Source organism: Haemorhous mexicanus, chromosome 20, assembly GCF_027477595.1.
Source record: "Haemorhous mexicanus isolate bHaeMex1 chromosome 20, bHaeMex1.pri, whole genome shotgun sequence".
Taxonomy (NCBI): domain Eukaryota; kingdom Metazoa; phylum Chordata; class Aves; order Passeriformes; family Fringillidae; genus Haemorhous; species Haemorhous mexicanus.
This window is the reverse complement of record NC_082360.1, coordinates 11,721,090-11,747,550: the sequence shown is the minus strand read 5'-3', so window position 1 is coordinate 11,747,550 and position 26,461 is coordinate 11,721,090. Positions and strand designations below refer to the sequence as shown.

The window sequence follows — 26,461 nt, the reverse complement described above, 5'->3', positions numbered from 1 at the left end:
GCTGAGCCGGGCTGCAGCTGGAAACCAGCACCCCAAGCACAGGAGGGAGGGGACCGGGCCGGGGGGACTCAGGATGACCTTAAATAGAGCCCTGGCCCCACATGTGGGGAGTGGGTGGATGGTGGGGCCAAGTGAGGCAGGTCAGGCCGCTCACTGCTGTGCCTGTGGGGTGGGGGCACCAGCCCAGGGCCCCCGCCCTGTCCCGTGGCATGGCAGAGCTCCTTGGCCGCACTGGCCCCTGGGGACCAGGCACCATCTCCATCCCCGACTGCACAGCAGGGCCAGGTACAGGCACGGGCGGCATCCCAGCACACGGATTGCCATCCTGGCACAGTGCGCTCCCCCGGGACACGCAATCCATTCCGAGGCGTGCGGTTTATTCTCAGGACACGCGGCCCATCCCAGGGCACGCTCCCTGCCCCAGGACACGCGGTCCGTCCCAGGACACGCGGTCGGTCCCGGGACAGCCCGCCCCGGGACCCGGGGGCGGGCGGTGCCCGGGGCGGTGCGGGCCGGGCGGGCGGAGCTCCGGGGCCGCGCCCCCGGGAGAGCCGGGCCCGGTGGCGGCGGCGGCGCCGTCAGTTCGGCGGCGGCGGCGGCAGCAGCAGCAGCGCCATGGCGGAGGCGGCGGAGGGGCCGGCGCGGCGCGGGAAGCGGACGGGAGCCGAGGCCGGGGCCGCGGCGGGGGAGCCGGCGGAGGCGGAGCGGGCCGCGCGGCGGCGGCGGAGGTGGATGGCGGGGGCCGGAGCCGAGGCCGCGGTCGGGGCCAGGATGGGGACGGGACGGTGATGGGGACTGGTGGCGGGGCTGGCAGGGCCCGGCGGGTGCTGGCCGCGGTGCTTGCCCAGCCCGGCCCTCACTCACCTCCCCGGGCAGCTTGCAGCCGGTGGCGGAGATCCAGGGCACCACTGTCCTGCACGACACCATCAGCGACCGCCCGCAGCCCCTGCCAGGTGAGTACCGGGAGAGGGGCCGGCCCAGCCCCGGGCCCCGCCGGGACGGGACGGTGCCGGTGCCGGTGCTGGACCCAGCTGCACAGGCAGTGCTCTCTGCTGACCCTGTCCTGCCTCCCCATCGTTCCCAGCAAGGTACTTTGACACGAAGACCACGGAGCCCATCAGCTTCTTTTTGACCGGCCTGGAGGAGCTGCTGGCCTGGCAGCCCAACAGCAACGATGAGTTCAACGTGTCAGCTGTGCCTCTGGCCAAGCGCCAGCCCCCGCTCCAGAGCGGGAGGCCCCGGACACTGGTGTGCCACGACATGCGTGGCGGGTACTTGGAGGACAGGTACGTGCCAGGTGGAAGGTGGAAGGTGGAAGGGAGGTGTGACAGTGGAGCTCAATGTCTCCAACACCAAGGCAGTTCTGTTTCTGCCTGACATGTCTCCTGCCGGCTCAGCCGCAGGTGAGCAGGGATGGGGTGTTTGGCTCAGGGCTTGGGGAACCTTGCTCAGGCTGGGATGTTCAGAGGTGGCTCAGTGCCACAGTTCTGCCCAGTTCCCTGCTGTGAGTCAGGCTCCTACCCAGCTCCACAGCGTCTGTCAGCGTCCTTCCTGCACTGCCCAACCCTTTTCCTTCTGCAGGTTCATCCAGGGCTCGGCCACAAGTGACCCCTATGTCTTCTACCACTGGCGCTACATCGACATCTTTGTCTACTTCAGCCACCACACTGTCACCATTCCTCCCGTGGTCTGGACCAATGCGGCGCACCGGAACAGCGTCCCGGTGCTGGGTAGGGGCAGGGCCGGGCCTGGGGCAGCCCCAGCAGCGAGGTGGATCCACCAGGCCGTGCGGCTGACGCTGCCCTGGCCTCCGCAGGCACATTCATCACGGAGTGGACAGACGGGGAGAAGCTGTGCGAGGCGTTCCTGGCCAGCGGGGAGGAGGCGTACGGCGCCGTGGCCGAGCAGCTGGCGCGCATCGCCCAGCACTACCGCTTCGACGGCTGGCTGATCAACATCGAGAACACGCTGAGCGTGAGTCCTGCTGGCCCTGCTCGCTGCCCTGCCTCTGCTGATCCTGTGGGAGGGAGCCCCCTGCCCCGTGCCCTCACCCACCTGTCTCTCTCTCTCTCCTGGCAGGCGGCGGCCGTGGGGAACCTGCCCTTCTTCCTGCAGGAGCTGACGGCACGGGTGCACAGCGCCGTGCCAGGAGGGCTGGTGATCTGGTATGACAGCGTCCTGAAGGATGGCACACTGAGGTGGCAGAACGAGCTGAATGATCAGAATAGGTGAGGCTGACAAAACTGTCCCCAGGCAGGGGGCATGGGCCCACCCCAAACCCCCTCATGGCAGCAGTCAGGCACAACCTGCACGGCCCTTGGTGAGGCTGTGTGTGACCTTAGCATCTGACACTGTGGCCCTTGTCCCCAGTATATTCTTTGATGCCTGTGACGGGCTGTTCACCAACTACAACTGGAAGGAGGAGCAGCTGGAGCAAACGCAGAGGCTGGCTGGTCCGCGCCTAAACGACGTCTATGTTGGCATTGATGTCTTTGGCCGTGGGGATGTCATTGGTAGTGGCTTTGACACATACAAGGTGGGTGTGACACGGCTGGGCCAGAGTGTGACCCTGACCTCCCCAGCGCAGGGCTCTGAGCTCCCACTGAGGGTCCTGCTGGGCTGTGCTCTGTTGGGCTGCTAACCTGGGATGAACTGGTGAGGGGTGACGGATCCCAGAGTGCTGGCCATGCATGAAAAGATCCCAGTGTTGCCATCCCTGGAGACGGAGATGCTGCAGCACATCCCTCTGGTGTCCTGCCCCACCATGGGGCCAGTGGAACCTGGGGGGAGCGGGGACAGGACAGGGGACAAGGTGACCTGGCCTGGCCCATGCTGCTCACTGCCTGTTTCTGCAGCCCCTGCGCCTGATCCGCCAGTATGGCCTCTCTGCAGCCATCTTCGCTCCTGGCTGGGTCTATGAGCACCTGGGCAAGGAAAACTTCCTGCAGAACGAGAACAGGTGAGGGCAGCTCAGCAGGACGGGTGTTGGGGGGGGAACGGGGCTGGCTCAGGAAGGCTGTGGGGTGGTGGGACACAGCTACAGGGACACTGTGGCTGTCAGAACACCATGGCAGCTCTCCAGGAGCAGCTGGCCCCTTTCTGCCCCAGCTGAGGTGATACCTGAGGCCGTGCAGGGCAGTGACCACAACAGGGGTCTCTGCCCTGACACCCACCTTTGCCCCAAGGTTCTGGGGCTTGCTGGCAGAGTACCTGCCCACGCACAGCATTTGCACACTGCCCCTCACCACCTCCTTCAGCCTGGGCATGGGCACCAGCACATTCCTGGACGGGAAGGTGGGTGCAGGATGACAGCTCTGCTCTGGTCAGACTGGGCTGGGCTGGGCAGGGAGGTCCCCGCTCTCGGCTCCCCCAGCTCAGCTCTCCCTGTGCTGTAGGATGAAGACTCTGGGCCCTGGTATGACCTGAGCGCGCAGGACATCCAGCCACTGTACCCGGAGCAGCAGGGCATGCTGAACACCAGCTGCAGCCTACAGGATGCCTGGTGTGGGGGCAGCTCCCTGCAGCTGCAGGGGATCATTCCCCCTGGCGAGGAGCGCGTGGCTGTCCGGTGAGTTGGGGCAAAGCCCTTTACCCCTCCTCAGCACCGGGCTGGCACCATGTCAGCCTGACATGGCCTGCATGGCCTGAGCTGTGTGGCCCTGGGCCTGGTGGCGAGTGTGCCCAGGCTCTGCCCACACTGCCCAGCACACCTAACTCAATATACCTTCTCTTTGTCTCTCTGTCGCTGTCTCTGTCTCTGTCTCTGTCTCTCTCTGGGTGGATTTGGGGTCATCAGCCTCTTCTCTTTGCAGATGCCGGCCCCCCCCAAGATCTTCCTGACCCTGCTCTACAAGCTGGAGGGGCCACAGCCTGATGATTTCACAGTGGCACTGGAGGTCACCACCTGGGACTCAGGGTTCTGCTTCGAGGGCAACCCCACTTCCCTGCCTGGTGAGGACCCTGTCCCCCCATGCTCTGTGCAGTGAGCACCTGCTGCAGTCCCTCACCCCTGACCCAGCTCCCTCTGGCAGAGCCCAATGGCCGGTACTACCCCCGGTTCCTCCCGGCACCGCCGCCCGGCCTCGCCAGGCTGCTCGCCGCCTGCCGCCGTGGCTCCTATGGCTGGACCAGCCGGTGAGTGCCCTGCCTGCACCCTGCGTCCACAGGCAGCCATGGGACGCCAGGGTTCCCTGGTACCATTCCTGCTTTGCCTCTTCCCTCTCAGGTGCTATGAGCTGGAGCTGCAGGACTGCAGCCTACGAGACCTCTCCCTGATTGTGTCCCGCCAGCAGCCCAGCCTGCAGGAGACACCCTTCACCTGCCTGCTCGGGGAGATCCGGGTGAGTGCCTGCCGCTGCTTGGTGGGGACACCTGCCCCGTGCCCCCCTTGTTCCGGGAAGGTGGGGGTGCCTGCCCTGACCCTGACAGTGCTGTGGTTCCCTTGCAGGTGCTGGACACGGCCAGCGTGGCGGCCTCCCCACCGCAGGTGCAGGGCGTGATGGCTTCGCAGCTCTGGTGGCAGGAGGGCCCCGAGCCCGGGCAGCTCTCGCTCAGCCTCACCCTGCGCTGGTCCTTCCCGCCTGGCCGGGCCAGGTGGTTCCGTGTCCTGAGCCAGGGCGCCCGGTGCCGCCTGGGCCAGACGGCGCCGCAGGTGCTGGGGCTGGCGCAGGGCTGCCTGTTCCGGGCCGTGGGGCTGTTGGTGCCACAGCCGGCGCCCGCGCAGTCCTGCCAGCTGGAGCTGCTGGTGGAGCCCGTTCTGCAGGATGAGCTGCCTGTGGACCCCGAGCGCTGGGGCCGCCTCGTGCTGGTCTATTCCGCACCAGGCAGTGGCACCAGCTCAGATGGGCATTAAAGCAGCTGTGGTGCAGCCCGTGCCATGTCTCCTCCATGTGGCGGGTGGGCTGTGGGTGGGGGACACTCAGGGAGGCTGTATTTCATCACCCGGGCTGCTGAGTCCCTTTCCTCCCACCACTGTGGTTGTGCTCAGACCTCTCTGTGGCGGCCCACTGGGTGCTGACCAGCCACTGGCAGGGACCCCCAACATGTGACCCCAGACTGGGGCACCTGCCCTGAGAACCCCAACAGCTCCTGCAGCCCTCACTACCTCAGGCTGTCTGCCACAGGCTGAGGATACTGGCCCTAAGACCCCAAGGCACACACCCCGCTCAAGGCTCAGCCTGGTGGGGAGCTGCCAGCACGGGCTCTGCAGCAGCCCAGCCTGGGTGACTGTTGTGCTCATTAACGTGGACCCAGCCCAGTGCTACCAGCCTACGCTGCCTCCCCTGAGCATCTTGTGAGGAGGAGAGAAAATTTATAGCACCAATTATTTTCTCACAGTCTGGTGAGCAAGCAATTAGCAGGCAGGAGCAGCCGAGTGCTCTTGCAGTGGGGTCCCAAGCCCTGTGCCCAAACAATGCGGGCTCTGCCAGGGACACCAATGCCAACAGTGGAGCTGCTGCTCCTGAGGCTCAGGAACGTATTACCTGATGGTTTGAAGAACGAAGGGCTAGGCCCAGCCAGGAGAGGGCTCTTCATGCAGCACCCTGCTCCCTCACCATGGCGAGGCTGGGAGCCCTGAGGGTTCCCCACTTGCCCACAGGCTGTGGCCCCCTGCCCAGCCAGATCCTGTAGCAGCCACGGCCCCGCGCAACCAGTCAAAACCTGAGTCGCCCTGGTTGAAGAAAGAAATCTTTATTAATAATTTCAATAATAATAATAATCCTTGTAATAATAATAATAATAATAATAATAATAATAATAATAATAATAATACTGTTTATTAGAATGGTCACACTTTGAAGCATACAGGATGGGCCGGTGCCAGCCCGCACGCCGGGGCGGCGCGGGGGTGCTGTCAGGGAGAAGCCAGTACAGCGATGGACGGAGCTTTGTACAGGGAGCGGGGCCGGGGCTATGTACACTGGGAATAGAAAAGGGGGAGCTCATCGCTGGGGCGTCGGGGGCGTCTGCAGACTATAAAGTGAGGTTTGAGGAGTGGCAGAGCTGGAAGGGCGCGGGACGGTGCTGCACCCCGGGATGGGCCCCGCAGTGCCCCAGCGTGCCGGTGGCTGCGGCCCAGCCTTGCGGCTCGGGGTGTCCCTTGTGGGTGATGCAGCGGCCGAGACCCCGCACCCAGGGCTGGGGGCATCCCGCTGCCTCGGGCAGGGACGGGTGGCCGTGAGCGCGTCCCATGCCGCAGAGCAAGCAGCAGTGGGACTGGGGCAGGCCTGGCCCAGCTTTGGTCGGGGCTGGTCCAGGCAGGGCGGGAGCGCGGGGGTCAGGGAAGGAGGAAGGAAGAAGGGGAAGGGGTCACAAGCGAGTTGCAAGCTCCTCTTAACAAAAATTCCCTTTAAAAGGCAGAGGGTCGTCCCCTGCAGTACCTCAGCACCGCATCCGCGCCGCCGCCCCAGTTCCGCGCTGGAGCTGAGGCCTCGCACACCTGACACACTGATGGCCGCCAGCGCCGGGTGGCACCAAGCCAGGTCCCCACCCTGTCACCCGGTCCCACGAGCCGGGCAGGGCGCAGCGCTCTGCCGGCACCCCCAGCGCTGCCGCACCAGGGAAAGGAAGACGTGGAGCCCAGGCCCTGCACCCGGGCGGGGGAGGGCCCCGGACCCCCGCGGACCCTCACGCCTGCCCGCGCCGGCTCCCTCCCTGCGGGGCTCTGGGGCCGGGGCGCTGGGGGTCTCTCCGGCGCATCCGACCGCCGGTGCTCGCCGCGGCTCCTCTGGGACTCGCTCACTCCGTGTGTGTGGACAGTTGGGACTCACTTGGCTGCTGCCGCTTGGCTTGGTTTCTCTTTTTTTTTGATTGGATTTTCTTACTTTTTTTTTTTTTTTTTGTTGCTTCGCTTTTAATTTTTATATTTTGGGGTTCTTTTTTTTGTGTGTATGTGTGTGTGTGTGTGTGGATATTTTTGCCCTTCCTGGTCCCAGAAGGAAACGGCCACGGGTTCACTACAACAGAAACAAGAGAGGCAGGTCTTTCGCTGGAGCACTCAGGCCGAGCTGGCGGCCGGGGGCACGCAGGCACCGTCCCAGCCCAGCCCATCACACCCAGCTCTGCAGCCAGCCCAGCCCATCACACCTGCCCAGAAGGCTGCCCCAGGATCCCGAACAACACCAGCCTCGCCGCACAGCTGGCAGCAACCCCCGCCGGCTCCTCTCTCTCCTACGGGGGCAGAGGGGCTGCTCGGGGGGCGGCTGTCACCCCAAGCCCCAGTGCCTGCGGAGCGAGCATCCCTGCAGGCTGAGCACCCCGCCTGCCCTGCAGGGGATGAACCCTGTGCAGCCCAGCCAGGGCAGGGGGGGACCCTGCACCCCAGTTGTGGGAATGGGGAGCTGCTGGGGCTCAGGGCTGGCCCCGCGGCCCCCAGGGCGGGCGGATGCTGCAGGAGAGACGGAGCGGCTGAGGTAACCCTATGGGTGTGGGTGCTGCGGCCCCACAGAGCCCGGCGCCAGCCCCGGCCACCCGGGCAGCACCCGCGGCTCCTCCGCAGGCTCGGCCTCGGCTCTGTCTGCCTGGTTTGGTTTGGTGCTAGTGAGCATCGGGGGCAGTGGTGGGGGGGCTGGGTCTGTCTTGCTAGTAGGGAGTGAAGCGGCTGTACCCTCCTCGGTATAGACTAGCCTGCAACATCAAAGATGAAAAAAAAGCCAATCAGTATTCAGAGATAGCCAAAGCCTAGATCTTCCCTTTTTCCTCTTCTTTTTTTTTTTTTTTTTTCCTCTTTCAAATGACATCAAATCGCTGCTGTCCTTGGGATGTGAGAGGCAGGCAGGGCCAGGGTGCCCAGCACTGCCCAGGCTCTGTGGTGGCCATGGGCACTGCCCTGGGGGCAGGGGCTGCCCTCTGTGGCATTGCTGTGCCATGCCTGCCAAGGAGCTGCCCCCATCCCTGCTGTGGCACTGAGCTGAAAACCCCTGGGATGCCGTGCCCGTGGCCCCTCACTAGCAGCTGCCCAGGGAGTCACAAGGCAGAAAAAGGCAGGTTGGCTTTGTGATCCCAGCCGTGAGTGCAATTTTTCATCTTTGATGCTGTCAGAGCTGGACAAGAGCTGTGGTGTGTGAGGGGCTGTGGTGCCCCCCGTGTGTGGCTGCACAAGGGGCCCTGGGGACACTGTCCTGCACTGGAATGACAGAGGGGTCCTGGAGCCTGCCCAGGGGACAGCCAGGCCCCTGGAAGTGGCGTGCGTGGGCAGGACTGTGCGGAGTGTGAGGGGAAGGTGGGGCAGGGTGCGGGCTGGGGGTTTCCTCTCCTGCAGACAGAGCCAGGCAGGGGCTGTGCCATTCCCACTGCCCTCCCACAGCCCCTGCCCTGTGCCAGACCCCTCCCTGGGCTGCCTGCAGCCCCCCGGGAAGCAGAGGAAGGCCAAGGGGCTGCTCTTACCATGGTGCCAATGCTGTATGTGGCGGCGGGGCCGATGGTGTGGTGGTAGGGGTCTGCTGCTGCGTACACTCTGCCGTAGCTAGGAGCAAACAGCGGGGGTGTTAGTGACAGCAGCTGTGTCCCCTCTGAGCCCTCCCTCCCAGCTGCACCTGGGAGCCCCCCGGCATCTCCCTGCTCCCCCTGCAGTGGTGCCAACCCTTCCCAGCCGAGCCCTGAGGGGAGCAAGGGGTCCCTGTCTGCAGGATGCCCTCCCCATGCCTGACTCTGTCCTGTCCCACAGCACTCGGAAGCTGGGGTGACAGGGTGGGCTGTGCAGGTGACACGGGGCTCCCCCAGGTGCTGCACCCGGTGCTCACCTGTCGCTGTACGCGGCTGCTGCTGCTGCGGGCTGGGCGTACCTGTAGGCAGCATAGCCCCCCTGCAGGGAGAGACACTGGTCAGGGGGCTGCACCTGTAGGCAGCATAGCCCCCCTGCAGGGAGAGACACTGGTCAGGGGGCTGCACCTGTAGGCAGCATAGCCCCCCTGCAGGGAGAGACACTGGTCAGGGGGCTGCAGCCACTGGGGATTGGGGCTGGGGGCAGCTGGTGCCCCATGGCACTGCACAGAGAGGTGGGGGGCCCACAGGGGGCCGGTGCCAGTGCCACTGGGCACGCAGCAGCCTCATTTCCATTCCCCAGGGGCTTTCACAAACATTAACCTTAAAAAATTAAATTTCCATAGAAGAGCCTGTCACCTCCGCGCTCGCTTTAATGAGGTGTCACGTTAGATAAATCCTTCAGTGCCCGCCTGAAATATCGCCGCTGGCTCCTCAGACACGGAGGTTAAATGCGGGTGCAAGGAACTGAGGCCGTAAATCCTGTGTGGCACCAGCCCTGCAAGGGCTGGCAGGGGCACAGGACTGGGCACAGGATCCTGTGTGGTGTGTGCCACCCAGACTGCTCTGCAGAAGCTGTGCTGTGCTCATGCTCTTGCTGCCGCCCAGGGGAAGGGGCTGGGGAGCAGAGCCCGCCAGGAACCTGTGTGACACCGCCTGCCCTCTGTGCTGGCATGGGGTTCCCGTCACAGCCCAGCCCTGGGCAGTGACACTTACGTAGATCTCAGCTCCGTAGAACCCATCCTGGTAGACGACCCTGGAAATGAGGAGGAGGCGTCAGAGCCTGGCAAGAGCCCCGGGCTGAGGGCAGCGGGGTGAGGGCACTGAAGAGGTGAAGCTGCCTCAGCCCCACGGCTTGTGGCAAGGAGTGGCTGTGCAGGCCCCAAGGGCACCTCTGGGATTCTGGGCAGGGACTTGGGCACACGCAGAGGGCACAGCCAAGGGCAGGGCATGCCAGAGGAGGATCCCAGGGCAAGATCTCTGCTGGGAGCAGCCAAGCAGCAACAGATGGCCATGGCTGTGTCTGTGACCAACGCCATCTCAGGACATGTGCTGGGAGAGTTTCCATCAAACCAACCATCCTGGCTGGATGTTTCCATCAAACCAACCATCCTGGCTGGAATAACGTCCCGTGCTTTGGTGGGCAGGAGGCCGCTGAATGTGCGGCTCAGCCGAGGGCAGCAGAGTGGGGCTGGGACAGAGCCTGTGGCCAGGCAGGTGCTGCAGGAGCTGCAGCCCGTCCCTGATGAGCCTGGCAATGCCAGCACAGCCCGGGGTGGTGTGGCAGCACTTGCCCCCCCGCCCCAGCAGCCCCCCAGGGGTACTCACGCGCCGTAGGTGGGGATGGGCGGCGGCGGCGGCGCGGCACGGAAGGTGTTGTACACGGCACGTCCCCGGCCCCGTAGGTGTGCCCCTCGGTAGGCCACGGCCGTCCCCGTGGCGGGGTACGGGAACCCCGTTACTGCAGGAGGCAGGGGACACCTATGGGCTGTGCACAGCAGGAGCACACGGCCCCCATGGGGCACCTGTGGCACAGCCCACCCCTGTACCCTCAGGCTGGCAGGGACACGGCCCCGTGGGGATGCTGGGCAAGGGAAGAGGATGGGATAGGATGGGACGGGACAGGACAGGACAGGATAGGACAGGAGGAACTGTCCAGGCAGGTATGAAGGACAGGGAGAGGGGCCAGGGGCTGCTTACTGCACGGAGCAGTGGCAGACACAGGGCAGATCTGAGGTTTGAGGGGAACCCACAGCAGGTACTCCTGCAGCCCGACGTTACCTGCGTAGAATTCGGGGCCATAGACTGCTCCCACCACCGGGTTCAGCTTCCAGCCTGTGGGCAGGGAGAGCCGGTGAGGACAGGGCACTCTCCATGGTGCTCTGAGGGGCAACAGCCCCATCCCCAGGCAGGAGGAGGGCATGGGGGCTGCACTCCTGCACTGGGCAGGAGCAGCTGCTCTCCCGTTTGCCTGCAGGTGTGGAGGGCATTCACTGCTGGAGCTGCACAGCAGCCAGACAGCGCTGGTGCCCAGAGGTGCCCCTGCCTGCTGCAGCCCCTGGTCCCTGGACACTGGCCCTTACCGTTGGTGTAGGGGTTGGCCACCTTCTTGTTGGTCATGACACGGGCCGTGGCGTTGTTCACCTGGAGAGAGAGGGACGGGGCTCAGTGCCTGAGGACGTGGAGCTGGCCAGGCTGGGGTCCAGGGCCCGCTCGGCTGTGCCCAGCGCCCGCTGCTGCTGCTGCTTCGGGTGCCGGAGCAAAGGATGCCAGCTGCACCAGAGACACGAGACAAGGCTCTGCCTGCAGCACCCCGCTGCACACAGACCTGCCGTGCCTCCAGCCAGCCCAGGCCTCCGTGCTCCAGCTGTGAGCATGGCTCAGGCTGCTGGCTGGTGCCCCGAGAGCTGTGGTGCCATGCTCAGGCTGAGCCCCGACATGCTGCCCGTGAGCTCCTGCCCGATTTTGTTGGATGATGTTTTCCTTGTCCATGGGGCATTGCTGTGCCCTGCCAGACTCCCTCTTTGCCGTCAGCTCTGCTGGGGACATTTTGTCCTGCTCCCTGTGCCATGTGCCACCCTGTTCCCCACCACTCGCCAGCCATCAGCGGGGAGCTGCTGGCAAATGGGCAGAGCCTGGAGAAATCAAAGCCTCTGGGGCTGGGCATCTGCTGGCACTGCAGGTGTGGAGCTGCGGGTGGATCCTCCCTCCCAGCACAGAGCGGGGGGTGGCATGCAGGGCAGAGCCCCAGAGCTCCCTGCAGAGCCTGGGGTGGCTGCTGTGGGCACGGGGGTCTGCCAGCCTTGTCTGCACCAGGCAGAATGCAGCCCCGGCTGGCACCCCGGCTCTCTGTGCAGCCGGGAGGTTCCTCTGGGCCAGACACTCCTCGTGCCAAGCGCCGACCTTCCCGCAGACATGCTCCCACCGTGCCACATTCAGGGACACATGCACGCGCCGGGCACAGCTCCCTGGGCACCCGGGGCTGCCCCAAGCGTCCCCCAGCCTGGGCAGGGGACACGCACACGCAGGCATGGCACGGCACTAGCACACTTATCTGAGCACCTCAATCTTCCGGCCCTCTACGATGGTGCCATTCAGCTTCTCCCGTGCCCGGTCGGCATCTGTGCTAGTTTCAAAAGTTACAAACCCAAAACCCTGTGAGCAGAGGAGAAAAGGAGAAAGAAAGAGACAGAGAGAGACAGAGAGGGTGTGGGGACAGAGAGAGAGAGGGGGTGAATCAGGAGAGCTGGCGCAGGAGGTGAGGCTGCCACAGTGCAGAGATGAAGAGCCCAGACTGGGGTCCCCGCAGGGGCCGGGGGTCCCGGCTGAGGCCCCAGAATCGCCCACGAGCTGGGAGAAGAGTCTGGGAGAGGGGCACAGAAAGCGGGGAAGATACAACAGAGACATCCAGACACAGAGGGACACGAGCTGCCCGTGGTGGGACACAGCAAGCCCTCTCCTCCCTCCAGTGCCGGGTGCAGGGACCCGCACCACCTCCCGAGTTGGCACCGATGGGGCACGGCATGCCAGGGTTCCATGGGACAGGAGGGGAGGGGAGAGCAGGTTACAGCACTGCTGGGCAACCTGGCTCCACTGACACCCTCCCTGGGACTGGCTGTGTGGTGCTGGCCATGGGCATCACCCACCTTGGAGCCCCGCTCATTGAAAATGATCTCCACGTCCAGGATCTTCCCGAATTGCTGCAAGTGAACAGAGGGGTGAGTGCCTGCAAAGCCTCTGGCCCTGCACCCAGAGCTGCTGGCACAGGACTCTGTGCCAGGGATGGGCAGAGGGCTGCCTTGGGGGCCGGACCTGGGCACACCCAGGGTCATGCAGGGTAAAGCCCCTGTCCCTCCCATGGCTCCCACTCTGACAGGACTTGGGGAGCGTCATCCAAAATTTCATTAGCTGGCGCTGCTCTGAGTCCTAGTGAGGGCTGGGAAGGGGACAGTGGAGGGGGACAAGGGCTCTGTGTCACTCTCTGCTCCACACACAGGGGCTGGGCAGGATGTCCCTTGGGAGGTGACAGTGCCAAGGTCCCGATGGTGCCATGGGGCAGCACTGAGCCGGGATGTGATGGCTGGATGGAGCTGTACTCACCCCAAACATTTGCCGCAGGTCGGGGTCCCGGAATCGAAAGGGAATGTTGGAGACGTGTAACCTCTTGGGCTGCTGCTTGTCTGTGGTGTCTGAGGAGTGTAGCTGCTGGCTGTCTGTCTGTGCCGCCTCGTCTGTCTGCTGGGGGAGGCACCGCTGCCATCAGCCCCTGGCCGTGCCAGCCCCTGTCCCCAGCAGGAGTGTCCCCCTGCCCTGTGCTTGGCCCTGCCTGCCCCCAGGGACACCCTGCACCCTGTGGTGCCCAGGTTCTGGCAGCACCCATAGGTGTCCCTCCCTCCTGGTGGGGCCATGGGGATGCTCGGGGTGGGGGTGCAGACGCTGCACTAAGGAGCGTGTGGGAGGACTGGAAAGTGCAGAGCTCAGCACCTTCCTGGTGCTGCATTTCAGCGCTGTAATTGCCACGATCTCCTAGAGCAGAGCCAAGCGAGTGGATTACGAGTGATGAGAAATGAAGGGGGGCTCTGAGGGGGAGTGATGGCAGGAACACCCAGCTTGGTACCCCTGTGGGACTTTGGCCAGGCAGCACCACTGCCCCAGGACCCTCCTGGTAGCTCTGGCACTGCCCCGAGCCCCCACAGCAGGACTGCCCCAGCGCCCCCCGTGCCCCTGGCACTGCCCCGAGCCCCCACAGCAGGACTGCCCCAGCGCCCCCCGTGCCCCTGGCACTGCCCTGGGCCCCCACAGCACCACTGCCCCAGCGCCTCCCGTGCCCCTGGCACTGCCCTGGACCCCCACAGCAGGACTGCCCCAGCGCCCCCCGTGCCCCTGGCGCTGCCCCGAGCCCACCCCAGCCCCAGCAGTGCCTTACCGGTACCGTCTGTGTCCCTGCTATGGACTGTGTGCTGGCGTCGCTGCCCGCCGGCTCGGGGTGGCTCTGTGCTGGTGTGTAGAGGCTCATGGCATGCTCCGGGACCGTGCTCTGCCCCGAGTAGTCCTGCGTGGGGTGCGGGTGCGGCGGCGCGTACTCTGCGGGGATGCCGTTCTGGGGGGGCGGGGGGTACTGGGCGGGGGGGTAGGGCTGGGCCATCGCGTCCGGTGGGGCCGTGGCGTCCTGGTTACCCTGCCGAGAGAGCGGCACCATCCCCTCAGCACTGCCACACCTGGGCTGCCACCTGCCCCGGGCTGGGGTTCTGATCTCCACAGCCCCACCCAGCCCACTCCCCACTCCCCCCCAGCCTTTGGTGTCTCCCTCTAGCCCTGGGCTGTCTCTGTGCTGTGCTGGCTTTGGGGTCACGCTGCCAGCAGCTGAGCCCCATCCTCTCCCGCTCCCATGTCCTGCCTGCCCGTTGTGCTGGGCTTGGGTAAGAGGACGGAAGGGTTTAACTCCCGAAGCTGGCACATCCCTCTCCTTGGGAAGGGAGACCCGGTCAGGCCCCATTCTGGAGCCCAGCACAAGGCATAGCAGAGCCCGGCCAGCAGCATCGTGCTGGGAGCTGCACGGCACCGGCACCGGCTGGGCAGGCTGCGAGGGGCGTCAGGGAGGGATGCTGATGGCCCCTTGGCAAACACCAGACAGGGATCAATTAACTGCTAAATATTTAATAGGGCCCTTTGCTCTAAGGCAGCTGGCTTGGCAGCCTTGGTCAAACGGGGTGAGCTGCACTCACACCAAGGGCCAAGGGGTTTGCGTGGGGCTGGGAGTGCAGCGTGGGGCTCCCAGGCAGCGCCGGCTCTGCACACCCACCCATCCACCTCCCGCCCATCCTCACAGCCCAGCACACGCCCTCGGCCCGTTCCCCTCGCACAGGTGTGCGCTGCACCTGCGGCCGGCACGGCTGCAGCCCCCAAGGGCAGTGCCAGGGCCCGGGGGGCAGCGCCCGCAGCCCCTCGGATGCTTCACAGCGCCCTGCAGCAGCCCCTGGCCCGTGAAACCCGTCTGTGGCTCAGCCCGCAGAGACAAGCTTCTTAACTGTGTGTGTGTGTGTGTGTGTCGCCGATTTATGCTGGGGAGGGATGGTGGGGGTGGCAGGGGGATGCGCTGGCAGCTGCCGTCCCCAGCCCGTGAGGGCGGCAGCAGAGCCGCACCGGGGACACACGGAAACCCAGCGGGAACAGCCCCGCCGCAGATCTGCAAGTCATCGGCAGAGCCCGCCCGCGCTGACTCAGCTGCTCGGGACGCGCCAGCCTCACGCACCTGCCTGCGTGGGCCGGGGCTGTCAGGCTGCAGGAGCCCAGCCCAGGGACGGCCCTGCCCCGGGACGGGCAGCCGGGAGCTGCCCACGCCGCGGCTGCCCACACCCCAGGTGCTCATTGCACCTGGCAGGCCAGAGGCTCCATCCTGCGCTTGCCTGGGTCTCGGCACCCAACTCTTCTCCAGGGGGCTGGCAGACACCAACAGTCACCGTGCCACCCTCCCAGTGCCTGGTGCCTCCCCAGTGCCTGGTGCTCATCCCTCCTTGTCTCATCCTGTGCCCATCCCTCCCTGCCTGATCCCTAGCATCCTGTGCCCATCCCTCCCTGCCTGCACGGGCAGAACCAGGAGCAGCCCACATCCCTCCTGCTTGCTCTGCAATGGATACAGCCCTGCTGTCACTGCAGCTGGGATCAGCCACCAACACGCTGACCAGGATGTCAGCAGGGGCTGTCCCCACCTGCCAGGTCTTGGGCCCTCCCAGGCCCTCACCAGCCTGTCCCAGCTGCCACGTCTGTATCAGTTATTAATTAGGGCTGTCGCAGTGCCTGTCAGCCTGGGCAGTATTTCATCCAGGGACCATTAGGCTCCCCTGGTTGCTGCTCATGGCGCTGGAGCTGCGGGTGCTGCAGACACAGATGCACAGACCCATGGCTTCCAGCACCTCCTGTCCTCTCCCAGGGCCTGGCCACCCCTCTGGGGACAGAGCTGCTTGGTCAGGGCTGCTGTGGTGAGGGTGCCATGGGAAGGGAACGCTGACAGGCTTGGCTGTGTGCTGCCCGTGGACATCACAGTGCTCAGTTCACACCCCACGCTGCCTGCAGCACTGGAACAGCCCCATCCCGGGGCAGCCCCAAGCACTGAGGGTCCCTCTGCTCATCCCAGGAGGTGGCTGGAGCCCCTTCTGGGCTGTGCCCCTGCACTGAGCACCCAGGGGGTCTCTGGGGACCCACCTCTGCACCCACGAGATCCCCAGCTCAGGGTGCCTGGCCATGCAGGGAGCCTGTGGCACAGTGCTGGCCTGTGGATGCCAGGGACAGAGGCTCTGAGAGACACCCCTTGCTCTGCCAGCACCTGCCCTCCAGGGGCACAGGGATGCTCCCACATGGTGCTTTTGACACGTGCAACAAAAGGAATTCTGGTCCTTAATGGCCCTTGGCCTCGTTCAAAATGAGGCAGATCCGTTCAGTGCCTGAGCCTGGAGCAAGGCTGGCAGCACAGGGGGCACGAGCAGTACCATGGCACCTCTGCTGCCCACCTGCTCAGGCAGGTACCAGCAGGACAGTGGCACGGCCCTGTGCTGAAACACCACTGCCTCAGGGATGGCAGCGGAGAGGCTGGGACAGGGAGCTCAGGTTACCCTGCCAGGTGCCCCCTGTGCAGTGTCCCCATGAGGTGTCCTCTGCTCGGTGTGGTGTCCTCTGCCCCGTGTCCCCTGCCAGGTGTCCCCTGGGCAGTGTCCTCTGCCCTGCCCACGGCTCAGTCTTGCACCACCAGCCCTGCGCAGTGGCTGCCGCAGCAGGCAGGGGGTAGATATCATCTTTAGCTGATTAAATGTCCCTCATTAACGAGTTTCTTTAGTTAATGAAGTTTTTTTGTTTGCTCCACTTGCTTCCTCCCCCCACACTCTGCCTCCTCAGCACAATCCAGGCCATTTCCTTTCCAGTCATTTAGCGCGTGGGGCCGGTTCCTGCCAACGCCGCATTTCGGGGATTGTGCCTGGCAGCGCGGGGCTGACGACGCCTTTTGCCACTTTTGCTCCTTTTTAAGGAAATAACGTGCCAGGAGCCCCCAGATGCAGAGGGTCAGAGCAATCACCTGAGTGTGGAGCCCTGCACCAAGGATGAGGCAGCTGCCAGCCACGAGCACTTGCAGAGGGCCACCGAACCTGGGCTGTGACAGGCGTGCTGCCAGCCCGGTGCCACGCAGGAGGGGCTGGGCTTAGGGCACCTGTCCCCTGCTGCTGCCACGGATGTGCCAGTTTCCTCCAAGCCTCACGGCCATCCTGCTGCCTCAACCTGACCCCAGCCCCATCTCCAGCCCAGGGCAACTCCCACCAGCCGCCTCTGCCCAGAGCTGTGCCCCACCTGTGCTGTGCGGTGCTGATGGCACAGGGGTGGCACAGCACAACATGGACTGGTCACAGCATGCCACTGCCTGGTCATGGCATGGCATGGCATGGCATGGCACTGTCCAACCATGGTATGGCACTGCCTGGTCATGGCATGGCATGGCCTGGTCATGGCATGGCACTGTCCAACCATGGTATGGCACTGCCTGGTCATGGCATGGCATGGCCTGGTCATGGCATGGCACTGCCCAACCATGGTATGGCACTGCCTGGTCATGGCATGGAATGGCCTGGTCATGGCATGGCACTGCCCAACTATGGTATGGCACTGCCCAACCACGGTATGGCACTGCCTGGACATGACATGGCGCTGCCCAACTATGGTATGGCATGGCCTGGTCAATGCATGGCACTGCCCAGTCCTGGCACAGCACTGCCCAGTCATGGCACTGCCCAGTCACAGCTGACCCTGCTCGGTCACAGCACTATTAGGTCACGGCACATGCACAGCTGGGTGAAGCCACATGTGGGGCGTGGGAGCAACAGGAGAGGGAAGACAGTCCTGTCACTGCACACCTCCCCTTCTGACAGCAGTCCCCTCTGCCTGGGGCTGTCCTGCTCCTCCCACTGGGAACCAGACACCTGCTGGGGGGGAAAGGGGGGCCCACAGCACCACTGCACCGACAGAGCCTCAGTAAGCACATTCTGCAGGCAGGACAGGGCAGGGCAGGCAGAAAATGCCTTGCTGTGACCTGGAATGGCTCCTGCCTTCTTGCTAATGCCAGGACACACCCTTGCTACATCATGAGGGAGCCTGAGGTCACTGCTGAGCACAGGGAAGGGTGCCCAGCAATTCCAAACGCCTCCTGTGGGGGGCCCGCGGTGCCCACCAGCAGGAAACTGGAGCGAGCAGCAGCCAGGAGACGGATGGGGCCACCTGCCCTCACAGCCACTGCCCTGGAGCAGGGCGAGTGGCACTGTGCTGAGCAGCAGAGACAGATTCGAGGAATGCCCCAGTGGAGGCAGAAGGGTCCTGGCATGGCCAAGGCAGTCCCCAGGCACCCTGGGCCACGCAGGCACCCCCGTGCCCAGCAGGACTCATCTGCGTGACAGACGCAGCTCCCCCTTGGACCGGCCCTCGCTCGTGCTAATGACTGTCAACATGGAACGCGGGCCACGGAGGGAAGAAAATTACTCCCTGAAAAGGAACTGACTGATCCCTGTCATTTCTCACAAAACCACTGACCTGTAAATATTTCATTAGCCCAAAGGCTGTGCCATCCATACAAAGCAGTGCCCAGCGCTGTGCAGGCTCCTGGCTGCGGGCAGGGGGGTCAGGGAGCCCAGGGGGACCAGCCCTGCCCACCGAGGGGATGCCAGGAGCTGGTGATAGGGCCAAAGTGATCCCACAGAGAGCTGGGGGGCAGGATGGGGATGGAGCCTGTGGAGGAGGCGGGGAAGGACTGAGGAGCTGCAGGGACCAGCGGCAGCAGCTGCTGCACTGAATGTCTTCATCAGCGGAGCTGGGAGGGGTGAGAGGTTGGTAATGGCATCTGCCAGGGACGCTGCGCTGGAAAGGAGTGCTCCAGTGGGCAGGCAGCACCTGAGGGGAGGAGGAGGAGGAGGAGGAGCAGCGGGGGAAGCAGAGCAGCATGTTGGCATGGGAAACACCATTTTTTTGGGCTGCCACACGTTTCCCGGCACTCTGCATCCCCCCGGCCTGTCCCTCTGCCCTGGCAGCCTGGAGAGGACAGGCAGAGCCAGGGGACACCCAGGAGCGGGGGTGACACGGGGCGCTGGCCCGGGCACACAGCAGCACGTGTGTCCCTGTCACCTCCGGCGCGGGCAGAAGGGGCGCGCTCCGGCCCCGGCTCCTGGCTCTGCCAGCTGGAAACTTCGGAGCTGAGGCTTCATGAAATATTCATGAAGTAAATGGTGCAATTTCATCTGCATTCAGCCAACTTCATGTATATTTCAGAGTATTATGAAATGATAATGTTGTGTAACCAAGGCGAGACGGGGGTGCTGGGGGGGGGCTCCCGGCCACCCCCGCCCGCACGGCCGGCAGCTCCCGGCTCGCCGTGTGCCGGTGCCACCGCGCCGGCAGCGACCGACGGCCGCGCCACCGCGGGACACGGCGGCATCGGGCACGGCGGTGGGAGGAACGGAGCTGCGGGATGCACAGCCCTCTGGCTCCCTCCTGATACAGCCCGACATCGGCACCGGGGCCGGGCTCACCCACGGCAGCTCCCGGAACGCCAGCGGTGCCAGGGCACACCTGCGGGACTCCTTGGTGGCATCCCTGGCACAGCATTGCCCCCAGGCACGCCAAGTCAGACCCGGCACTCGCAGCGTGGGCTGGGATTCCCAGCAGTGTTTGGTCCCCAGCGGTCACCAAAAGGTTGTGACAGGTGGCACGTGAGGCACAAGCCAGGCTGCAGAGCCCAGGGGTGGGCTGGAGGTAACCTGAGTCCTCAGCAGCACCCCCTGAGCTCTGCAGGCAGCGTCAGAGGGAGGCACCTGCACACGGCACGGCTCAGGGGTGACACTCTGCTGCTCCACTGGGTCTGGGGGCAGCTGCTGTGCTCCCCTGCTGCAAAGGGGGCTCCAGAACCCTCCCGTGGAGCTGCCAGAGCCCAGCTGCATGCAGACAGCTCAGACCTGAGAGCAGGGGCACCAATGGCCACGTCCCCTGGCCTCACACCTCCCACACCCCACAGCAGCTGCACTGCTAGCCCCACAGCTGGCCCCACAGCGCTCCAGGAACCCAGCTGAACCCTGGTCTGCACCTGCAGAGCCCTCACACCCCAGGGCCCAGCCACAGGCCCTGTCACTGTCACACCCCTGTCACCATGCTGGGGCTCTGGCACAGCTGCGTGTGGCACCTGCTGGCCCAGACTGGAGGGCACTCATGGCACCACGGACCCATATGTGTGCCTGGACAGTGCCTGCACGCAGCCCTCTCTAATAGGCAGCCAGGAGCATAATTTTTCCTCTAATTACATATTCAGCACTTCTGAGAAAATGAGATTTTGGTAATTCAATTGGACTGAGAAGCAGCGCTATAATAAAATGAAATTTGTAACAATCGTGCAGTTAAATTAGTTAAATGGAGAGGAAGGAGCTGTGGAAAATTGACCCCTCGATCTCCTAAAGACTAATCAGACATTTGAACCGGGCTGTGCTAGCAGAACCCCGGGGTGGGGGCATAGAGCGAGGGGAAAGCAGAGATGCCCCGAGGGAAGGGCTGGGAGCAGACGGGTGTCACCTGGGGGACGTCCCTGCTGCGGCCTGGGGTGGCCTGGGATGGCTTTGGCAGGGAGCGTGCCAGGTATGGTGCTGGGGCCATCCATGCCCCTGGGGCACTGCCACTGCCAGGGCCTGGCCACCTTGTCCTGGCAGTGGCCAACACCATGGAGGCCACTGTCCCCAGCAGCTCCTGGACACACGCTGTGTCCCTGCTGGGTGTGCAGGGGGTCCCTTTCTGCCAGAGGGGACCACAGGGACATGCCTGGCAGTGTGACCAGCCCCGAGTGGGGACAGCCACCGCAGGACACACGGACAGGGACGGCACCCAGTGCCAGGCTGGTGGGGAGGGAGGCCTCCCGTGGGCTGCAGGGGTCTGCAGCAGGTACAACTTAATTAGCCCCAATATTTATCTTGTTGTTCGTCTTTTCTATTTTTTCTTGTAAAAGAAAAGGAGAAAAAGACGAGTTTCTCATTTGCAAGTTAATTAGTCTAATTACCTCTAATTAAGGGCTCCCCACACAATGCAGATCACAAATAAGCTGCCACTGTCGCCTGCTCCCACTCTTTTCTCCCCAGTTTTGATTTTCCACGGGAGCTGTTTGAAGGCTGTGGTGAGAACCCGGGTGTGGATCCTGGCTGGGCACAGCAGGGCTGGTGTGGAACATGGGAAGAGCACCTGAGCCCTGGCAGGCCGTGCCCACTGCACTGTGGTGGCCACCACAAACCCTTCCCCTGCTGGCACCCTCCAGGAGTGATGGGCACGCTGCTCACACTGGTCCCTCCTGGCCCTGGAACGCCAAGGGAGGTGGTGCAGCTGAAAGCCCTGCCAGGGCTGCCCATGAGCACTGGAGGGGTGAATCCTGCAGCTCCCAGAGCTCCCAGACCACAGCTCCAGCCCAGAGCTCCCAGCCCACAGCTCCAGCCCTCAGCTCCCAGCCCACAGCTCCAGCCCAGAGCTCCCAGCCCTCAGCTCCCAGCCCAGAGCTCCAGCCCAGAGCTCCAGCCCAGATCTCCAGCCCACAGCTCCAGCCCAGATCTCCAGCCCACAGCTCCAGCCCAGAGCTCCCAGCCCACAGCTCCAGCCCACAGCTCCAGCCCAGAGCTCCCAGCCTGCTCAATGGCACTGGCACATCACTGGGTCAGTGGCCATGGCATGGCCAGCACTGCACAGCCCCTGACACATGCTGGCTCACACCAGCACTGGAAGATCTACCTCCTTCCTGGGACATTTAGTTCTCCCGTGCCCAGGCACCCTTCCCAGCCTTCCCAACTCTGGCACAGCTCCCCAAGCCTTGCTGGCACCCAGCCCCACACCTGCCTACAAAAACCAGTGCCACTGAAGTGACCAATGCCCTTCCTGGAGGGGCTACAGTGCCCCTTGGTGCTTTGGCTCCTCCATGGAAGCCCACCATCCCCCAGACACAGTGCCCTCACACAGGAGCCCCCATCCCCGTGGGGGCAGCAGCCAGGCAGCCAAGTGACCTTGGAGCTCCTGGAGGTGCCCGGGGTGCCCAGCTGCAGCACGCAGCACCCTGCCCAGCCCTGGCTGCAGGCCGTGGAGCTGGCCTGGCCTGGGGCTGCACAGAAAACCATGCTTCAAAGCACCTTGCTATGTGGATGGTGGCCCCTGAGTGGGGGCAGCCCCAGGGCCAGGGGTGGTGCAGCTGGTGGAACTGCTGGGGGTGGCCTGCACCCGCTCTTCTAATTAGCCTTTCTTTGTTACACCCCCCTCCAACTGCATGCGATGCTTTAAAGAATGACAGATACTAAATCTAATTTAATCTACTCATTCACCCATCACTATAGCATAAAAATAGGAATATACCTATAAAAAGAGCATTGCCAGGCAGTGTGGGCCAAAATCACAGCTATTGTGGGAAAAGCAGCTTTGCAAAGCTAAAATTAATGTCAGTGTTTTCAGTACGGAAGAACCCGAAGCAGAAAACATGTTTTGGGGGCTCCAAGGCCTGTGCTGACAGGGCAGGGCAGCTGGCACAGCCTGGCCAGAGCTGGGAGCTGCCGTGCTGGGTCTCGGGGCCGTGCGAGGCGCGGGCAGGGGGAGAAACCCGGTTTGAAAGGAACCCGCTGCTGCGAACCGCTCGGAATAGACCTGCTCCCTAAAAATATAACACGCTAAACTTGGCAGCAGCCCTTTTGGAAAGGAATTTTCCAAGCAGGATTTGCAGAGGCTGTTTCCCGGCGGGCCAGGCACTGCTCAGCCAAGTCTCCTGTGCCGGGGTGTGACTGAGAGCAGCGGGGATGTTCCCGGCCAGGAGCAGCCAGGGCCAGCACTGCAGCGGCCTCAGCACACCTGGATGTCAGCCTGGGCTGGGCTCGGACCTGCCCGTGGCTGGGGCTGCACCAGGGCCGGGCAGGGCTCAGCACTGACGCTGAACCTCAGAGTCTGCTCTGGGTCAGCAGCGAGCCCTGTCCTGCAGCCATCACTGCTCACTCACAACAGCAGCAGAGATGTGTTTTGAGCACTGGCTGATTCCTCTGTTAACCAAACGAAGTCACCAAAGGGTCCTTCCACACCCTGACCCTCACTGAGCCAGAGCCAAACGTCCCTGCCAAGCCCCACGGAAGGATGCAGCGTTCCCACTGGCCCAGGCTGCTCTGCTGCAGACATGCACCCACCCTCCCGTGGCCCCTGCCCTCCAGCCTTCCAGAAGTTCTGCCCTTGGAGCACGGCAGTGCCAGGGGCAGTTCCTGGGCACGGTGTGGCTGCACAGCCCAGAATGCCACAGACCCACGGCTCCTGCAGCCAGGCCAGAGTGGCCACAGGGGGGAAGTGGAGCAGAGTGAGCTGAGAGGCACCCACAGCACCTGGAAGAGCCACTGGCACTGCTGAGCCCTCCCAGGTGCTGGAAGAACTGAGTTTTGCTGAGAGCTTCATTACTTGGTCATTCCTTCAAATCCCAACCCAGCTGCAAACGCTGGGGCTGGAAGCTACGGGACATCAGCAGCATCCTCAGGAACCAATCCAGCCACAGGCTCCTGGTAGGGAGAGCAGTGTCTGAAGGGGATGAGGGCAGTCACTGCGTGCAGATCTTGGCATTAGCCAGCTCTCGACCGACTGGCCAGCCCAGCAGACTCAGTCCTGGTCACTGGCTCAGGCACCATCATGGTACACCTCCTTACAAACCCGTAAAGGGTTTGGACAGGGACCTGTAACCCAGGGGGTCACAACCAAGTCCCCCCAGACCCCACAGCACAGCCAGCTCAGGGAAAGTCAGGTGAACCCTCTCAGGTGCACAGAGGTGAGCCAGGCCAGCTGGCAGAGCCAGCTCTGGGGTGGGCACGTGCCCACAGGCAGAAGCGGCATTGATCCCTGTGTGCTCCTGGGGTGCAGGTGGCACAGGTGGGCAGTCTAAAACCCAGAGCAAACTCAGAGCTAAAGCAGGTGCCAGGCACACCCACTGAGGGGCCCATCAGCCACGCATGGCCCATGCCCCTGCCCCATGCGATGGCCTCCAGTGACGTCCCTCTCCCTGACACCTTGCTGTGACACGCATCAGGAGCACCTGTCCCCAGGTGCTGGGTGCAGAACCTCAGCACGGGATAAACCCCAGGAAGGGGACAGAGATTTTCACCTCCATCGTGCTCATCAGCCGGGTGAAAATTCAACTCCAAATCCTGTAATAAAACCCTCCTCCTGGCTTGCAAGTCCAGAGCTGCTGCCAAGGAGCAGGAGGCTTCTGGGGGAGCAGGGAGGAAGAGATGCGGAACACAACAGTCAGAGCAAACCAGGCAGGGTGATGAGGGAACTGGGAGCTGCCAGGTGCAGAGCTGCACACCCAGGAAAGTTGCTGCCTCCCAGGGACCTGCAGGTCTGCTTTCACAGCCCTGCAGGAGCACCCGTCGGGCCGTGCTGTCACCGCCACTGCTGCCAGACCCAGGCCAACCCCTGCCAGAGTGCTCCGCAGGGCAAGAGAGCAGCACAGCTGAGCCCCTCGTGTGGCCAGGGACAGGGGGATCCCAGCTGGGGAGGGACATCCCCCATGCTGCAAGGCAGGCTCTGGGCCCTGCACTGGCTGCCCCTCCAAAGCATCCTCGTGCTCTCTTCCTAGGGACAGAAACCATGCCCCACACAGGTGGGGGTTCAGGGACAGGTTTTCTCAGTGTCAGGTGTGCAGCAGCCACAGGGGCCTCAGTGCAGCTTTGGGAAGGGTGAAACCCAGCGCAGCCCTGGCTGTCCCTGGGCTCTGGGTGCAATAAATCACGGGCCTGCCTTGGCAGCCTGCCGCAGCCTCCATGCCCACGGCCAGCACCGGCCTCCAGAGCGAGAGAGACCTGGGCCTCGCCATGCCCACCACCGCCGGCCACGCTCTGGCCACGACCCCGCTCGGACAGCGGCCACAGACACCCCAAGGGACCCCACACTCCTCAGGCTCCTCACTGGGGCGGAGGGCTGGCACCCTGTGCCCGTCCTCGCCGCCGGGTGAACCGCGCCGGCCACGCCAAGTGCAGCGAGGATGCCATGAATTTTTAAACTCCTGAAGGCACAAATGGAGCGGTTTGCCTGGCTGGGGGACGGGATTTCCGACGCAGCACAGAGGCATTTGAGGAAGATGTTGCCTCTCCCAAGCCGCGCTTCCCCTGGGATGATGGGCCCAGAAACCCGGCACTCAGGGTCCAGCACAGGAACCAGGACAGCCCTGTGGGACAGCGAAACCTTGGCCCAGGTGAAGGACCAAACTGATGGCCTCAGCAGCCTCCGTCTGGGCTGCCCAAGCCCAGCAACCGCCTGGCACCACGTGCCCCCAGTCCCTCTGCAGCACTTCCAGCGACAGCGGGACAGCCCCACGCCCGGCCGTGGGCACGCACACACAGTGCACGCCCGAGCTCATCACCTTCCCTTCTGCTCAGGCCACGCCGGAGCCTCGTTCCTTCACCCGAGCATCCATCATCGCCAAGCGGCAGCAGCGCCGAGGCGGGGGAGCGCTGGAGCCGCGCCGGCGGCTCTGCCTGCCGCACTGCCCGCCCGCTGCCCTGGCCCTGCTCCCGCCGCCAGGCCGGGGAAACCGGAGAAACCCCAAACGCTGCGGCCGAGCAGCCCCGGCGGCACAGCTCCGGCTGCCGCGGGGCTGGAGCGGGGAGGCTGCGAGGAAGCTGTCAAGCTCTTACCCTCTGCCGAGAGGGAACCAGCCAGAAACATGTGCGAACCGGAAAGCAAAAAAATCCCCGGAGAGGGTGGCTTACCTGTTGGAGGTAGAGGAAGGCTGGAGGACAGGGGAGAGAGTGAGGAAGCATGCCTGAGTTGGAGACAAGGAGGCAGCCCGAGTTAGCCATGGAGCACAGCATGTGTCGACAGGTAGCCGTGGAGCTGTTCGCGGGTCCGTCCTCTTCCGCACACCGCTATCCACCGCTATCCTCGTCTTCCCGGCTGGCCCCTCGGGCTCTCCCCTGCTCGCCGTCCCTCCCGACCCCTCGGCGCTAGTTAGGAGGGTTCATCTGCGGCAGGCCGGCCGCGCCGCCGCCGGAGCAGCGCTTGGCTCTTCACTTCGGGGCCATTAGACACTGGCACTGAGCGCACGGTCTGCAAAGGGTGTGCGTGAGCCAGAGCGGAGCGGGAGAGAAAGGAAGGGGAGGAGGAAGGAGAGAGGGCTCGGGAGCGAAATAAAAGGGGTGGGAGTTGGAGGAGGAGGGGGAGTCCCCTGTGCATTCAGACATCAAACAGAGCTCTGTATAAAATGAAGAGAATCCGTAATGACATGAGAACAGCTGATCCCGCACTTAACCCCTCCGCCGCCGCCGCGTTGCAGATGGCTTCCCCGCCGCCCTCGCCGCCCCGGCCGCACGCTGGGGAAGCAGCCGGGCAGGATGGGGCCGGGCGGGCAGAGCCGGCTCCCCTCCCGGCGCTGGCTCCCGGGGCGGGAAGGCTCTTACCGGGAGCTGCGGCGCTGCAGCGCGGTGCCGCGGGGAGCCGTGCGGGCAGCGGCGGCGGGGCTGCCGGGGATCCCCCGTGCACACTCCGCCGCACACGTGCGCACCGCCACGCTCTCGCTGCGAGACGCCGGCGCTGCCGGGCCGCGGGAGCCATGCGGCAGCCCCAGCTCCGCCTCCCCGGAGCTACCGGCCCCGCACGGCCCCGCACGGCTCCGCACGGCCCCGCACGGCTCCGCACGGCC

At 64.3% G+C, this 26,461-nt stretch overlaps 2 protein-coding genes across 5 annotated transcripts; one reads left to right on the top strand and one right to left on the bottom strand.

Annotated features, from left to right (window-relative positions):
• Window positions 1-597: 597 nt before the first annotated feature.
• ENGASE (endo-beta-N-acetylglucosaminidase) lies at window positions 598-4,867 on the top strand. Its single transcript, XM_059864607.1, has 14 exons — window positions 598-728; window positions 877-953; window positions 1,085-1,286; window positions 1,582-1,730; window positions 1,817-1,974; window positions 2,080-2,228; window positions 2,371-2,536; window positions 2,856-2,959; window positions 3,186-3,294; window positions 3,396-3,568; window positions 3,797-3,951; window positions 4,032-4,134; window positions 4,226-4,340; window positions 4,448-4,867. Exons 1-14 carry the CDS (start codon window positions 616-618, stop codon window positions 4,850-4,852), a joined length of 2,178 nt encoding a protein of 725 aa, XP_059720590.1. The 5' UTR covers window positions 598-615; the 3' UTR covers window positions 4,853-4,867.
• Window positions 4,868-6,824: 1,957 nt separating this feature from the next.
• Window positions 6,825-26,221, bottom strand: RBFOX3 (RNA binding fox-1 homolog 3). Of its 4 annotated transcripts, none has more exons than XM_059864614.1 (12): window positions 25,533-26,206; window positions 13,688-13,939; window positions 12,862-12,999; window positions 12,408-12,461; window positions 11,824-11,916; window positions 10,845-10,905; window positions 10,543-10,596; window positions 10,090-10,222; window positions 9,478-9,517; window positions 8,742-8,803; window positions 8,386-8,464; window positions 6,825-6,956 (listed from the first exon to the last, which is right to left on the bottom strand). In XM_059864614.1, exons 1-12 carry the CDS (start codon window positions 25,632-25,634, stop codon window positions 6,954-6,956), a joined length of 1,071 nt encoding a protein of 356 aa, XP_059720597.1. In that variant the 5' UTR covers window positions 25,635-26,206; the 3' UTR covers window positions 6,825-6,953. The 4 variants fall into 4 exon arrangements, with proteins under 4 accessions (XP_059720597.1, XP_059720596.1, XP_059720595.1 ...); XM_059864613.1 differs by having other exon boundaries at window positions 6,896-7,626; window positions 12,862-12,996; window positions 25,533-26,221; XM_059864612.1 differs by having other exon boundaries at window positions 6,896-7,626; window positions 25,533-26,214.
• Between the last annotated feature and the right edge of the window lie 240 nt (window positions 26,222-26,461).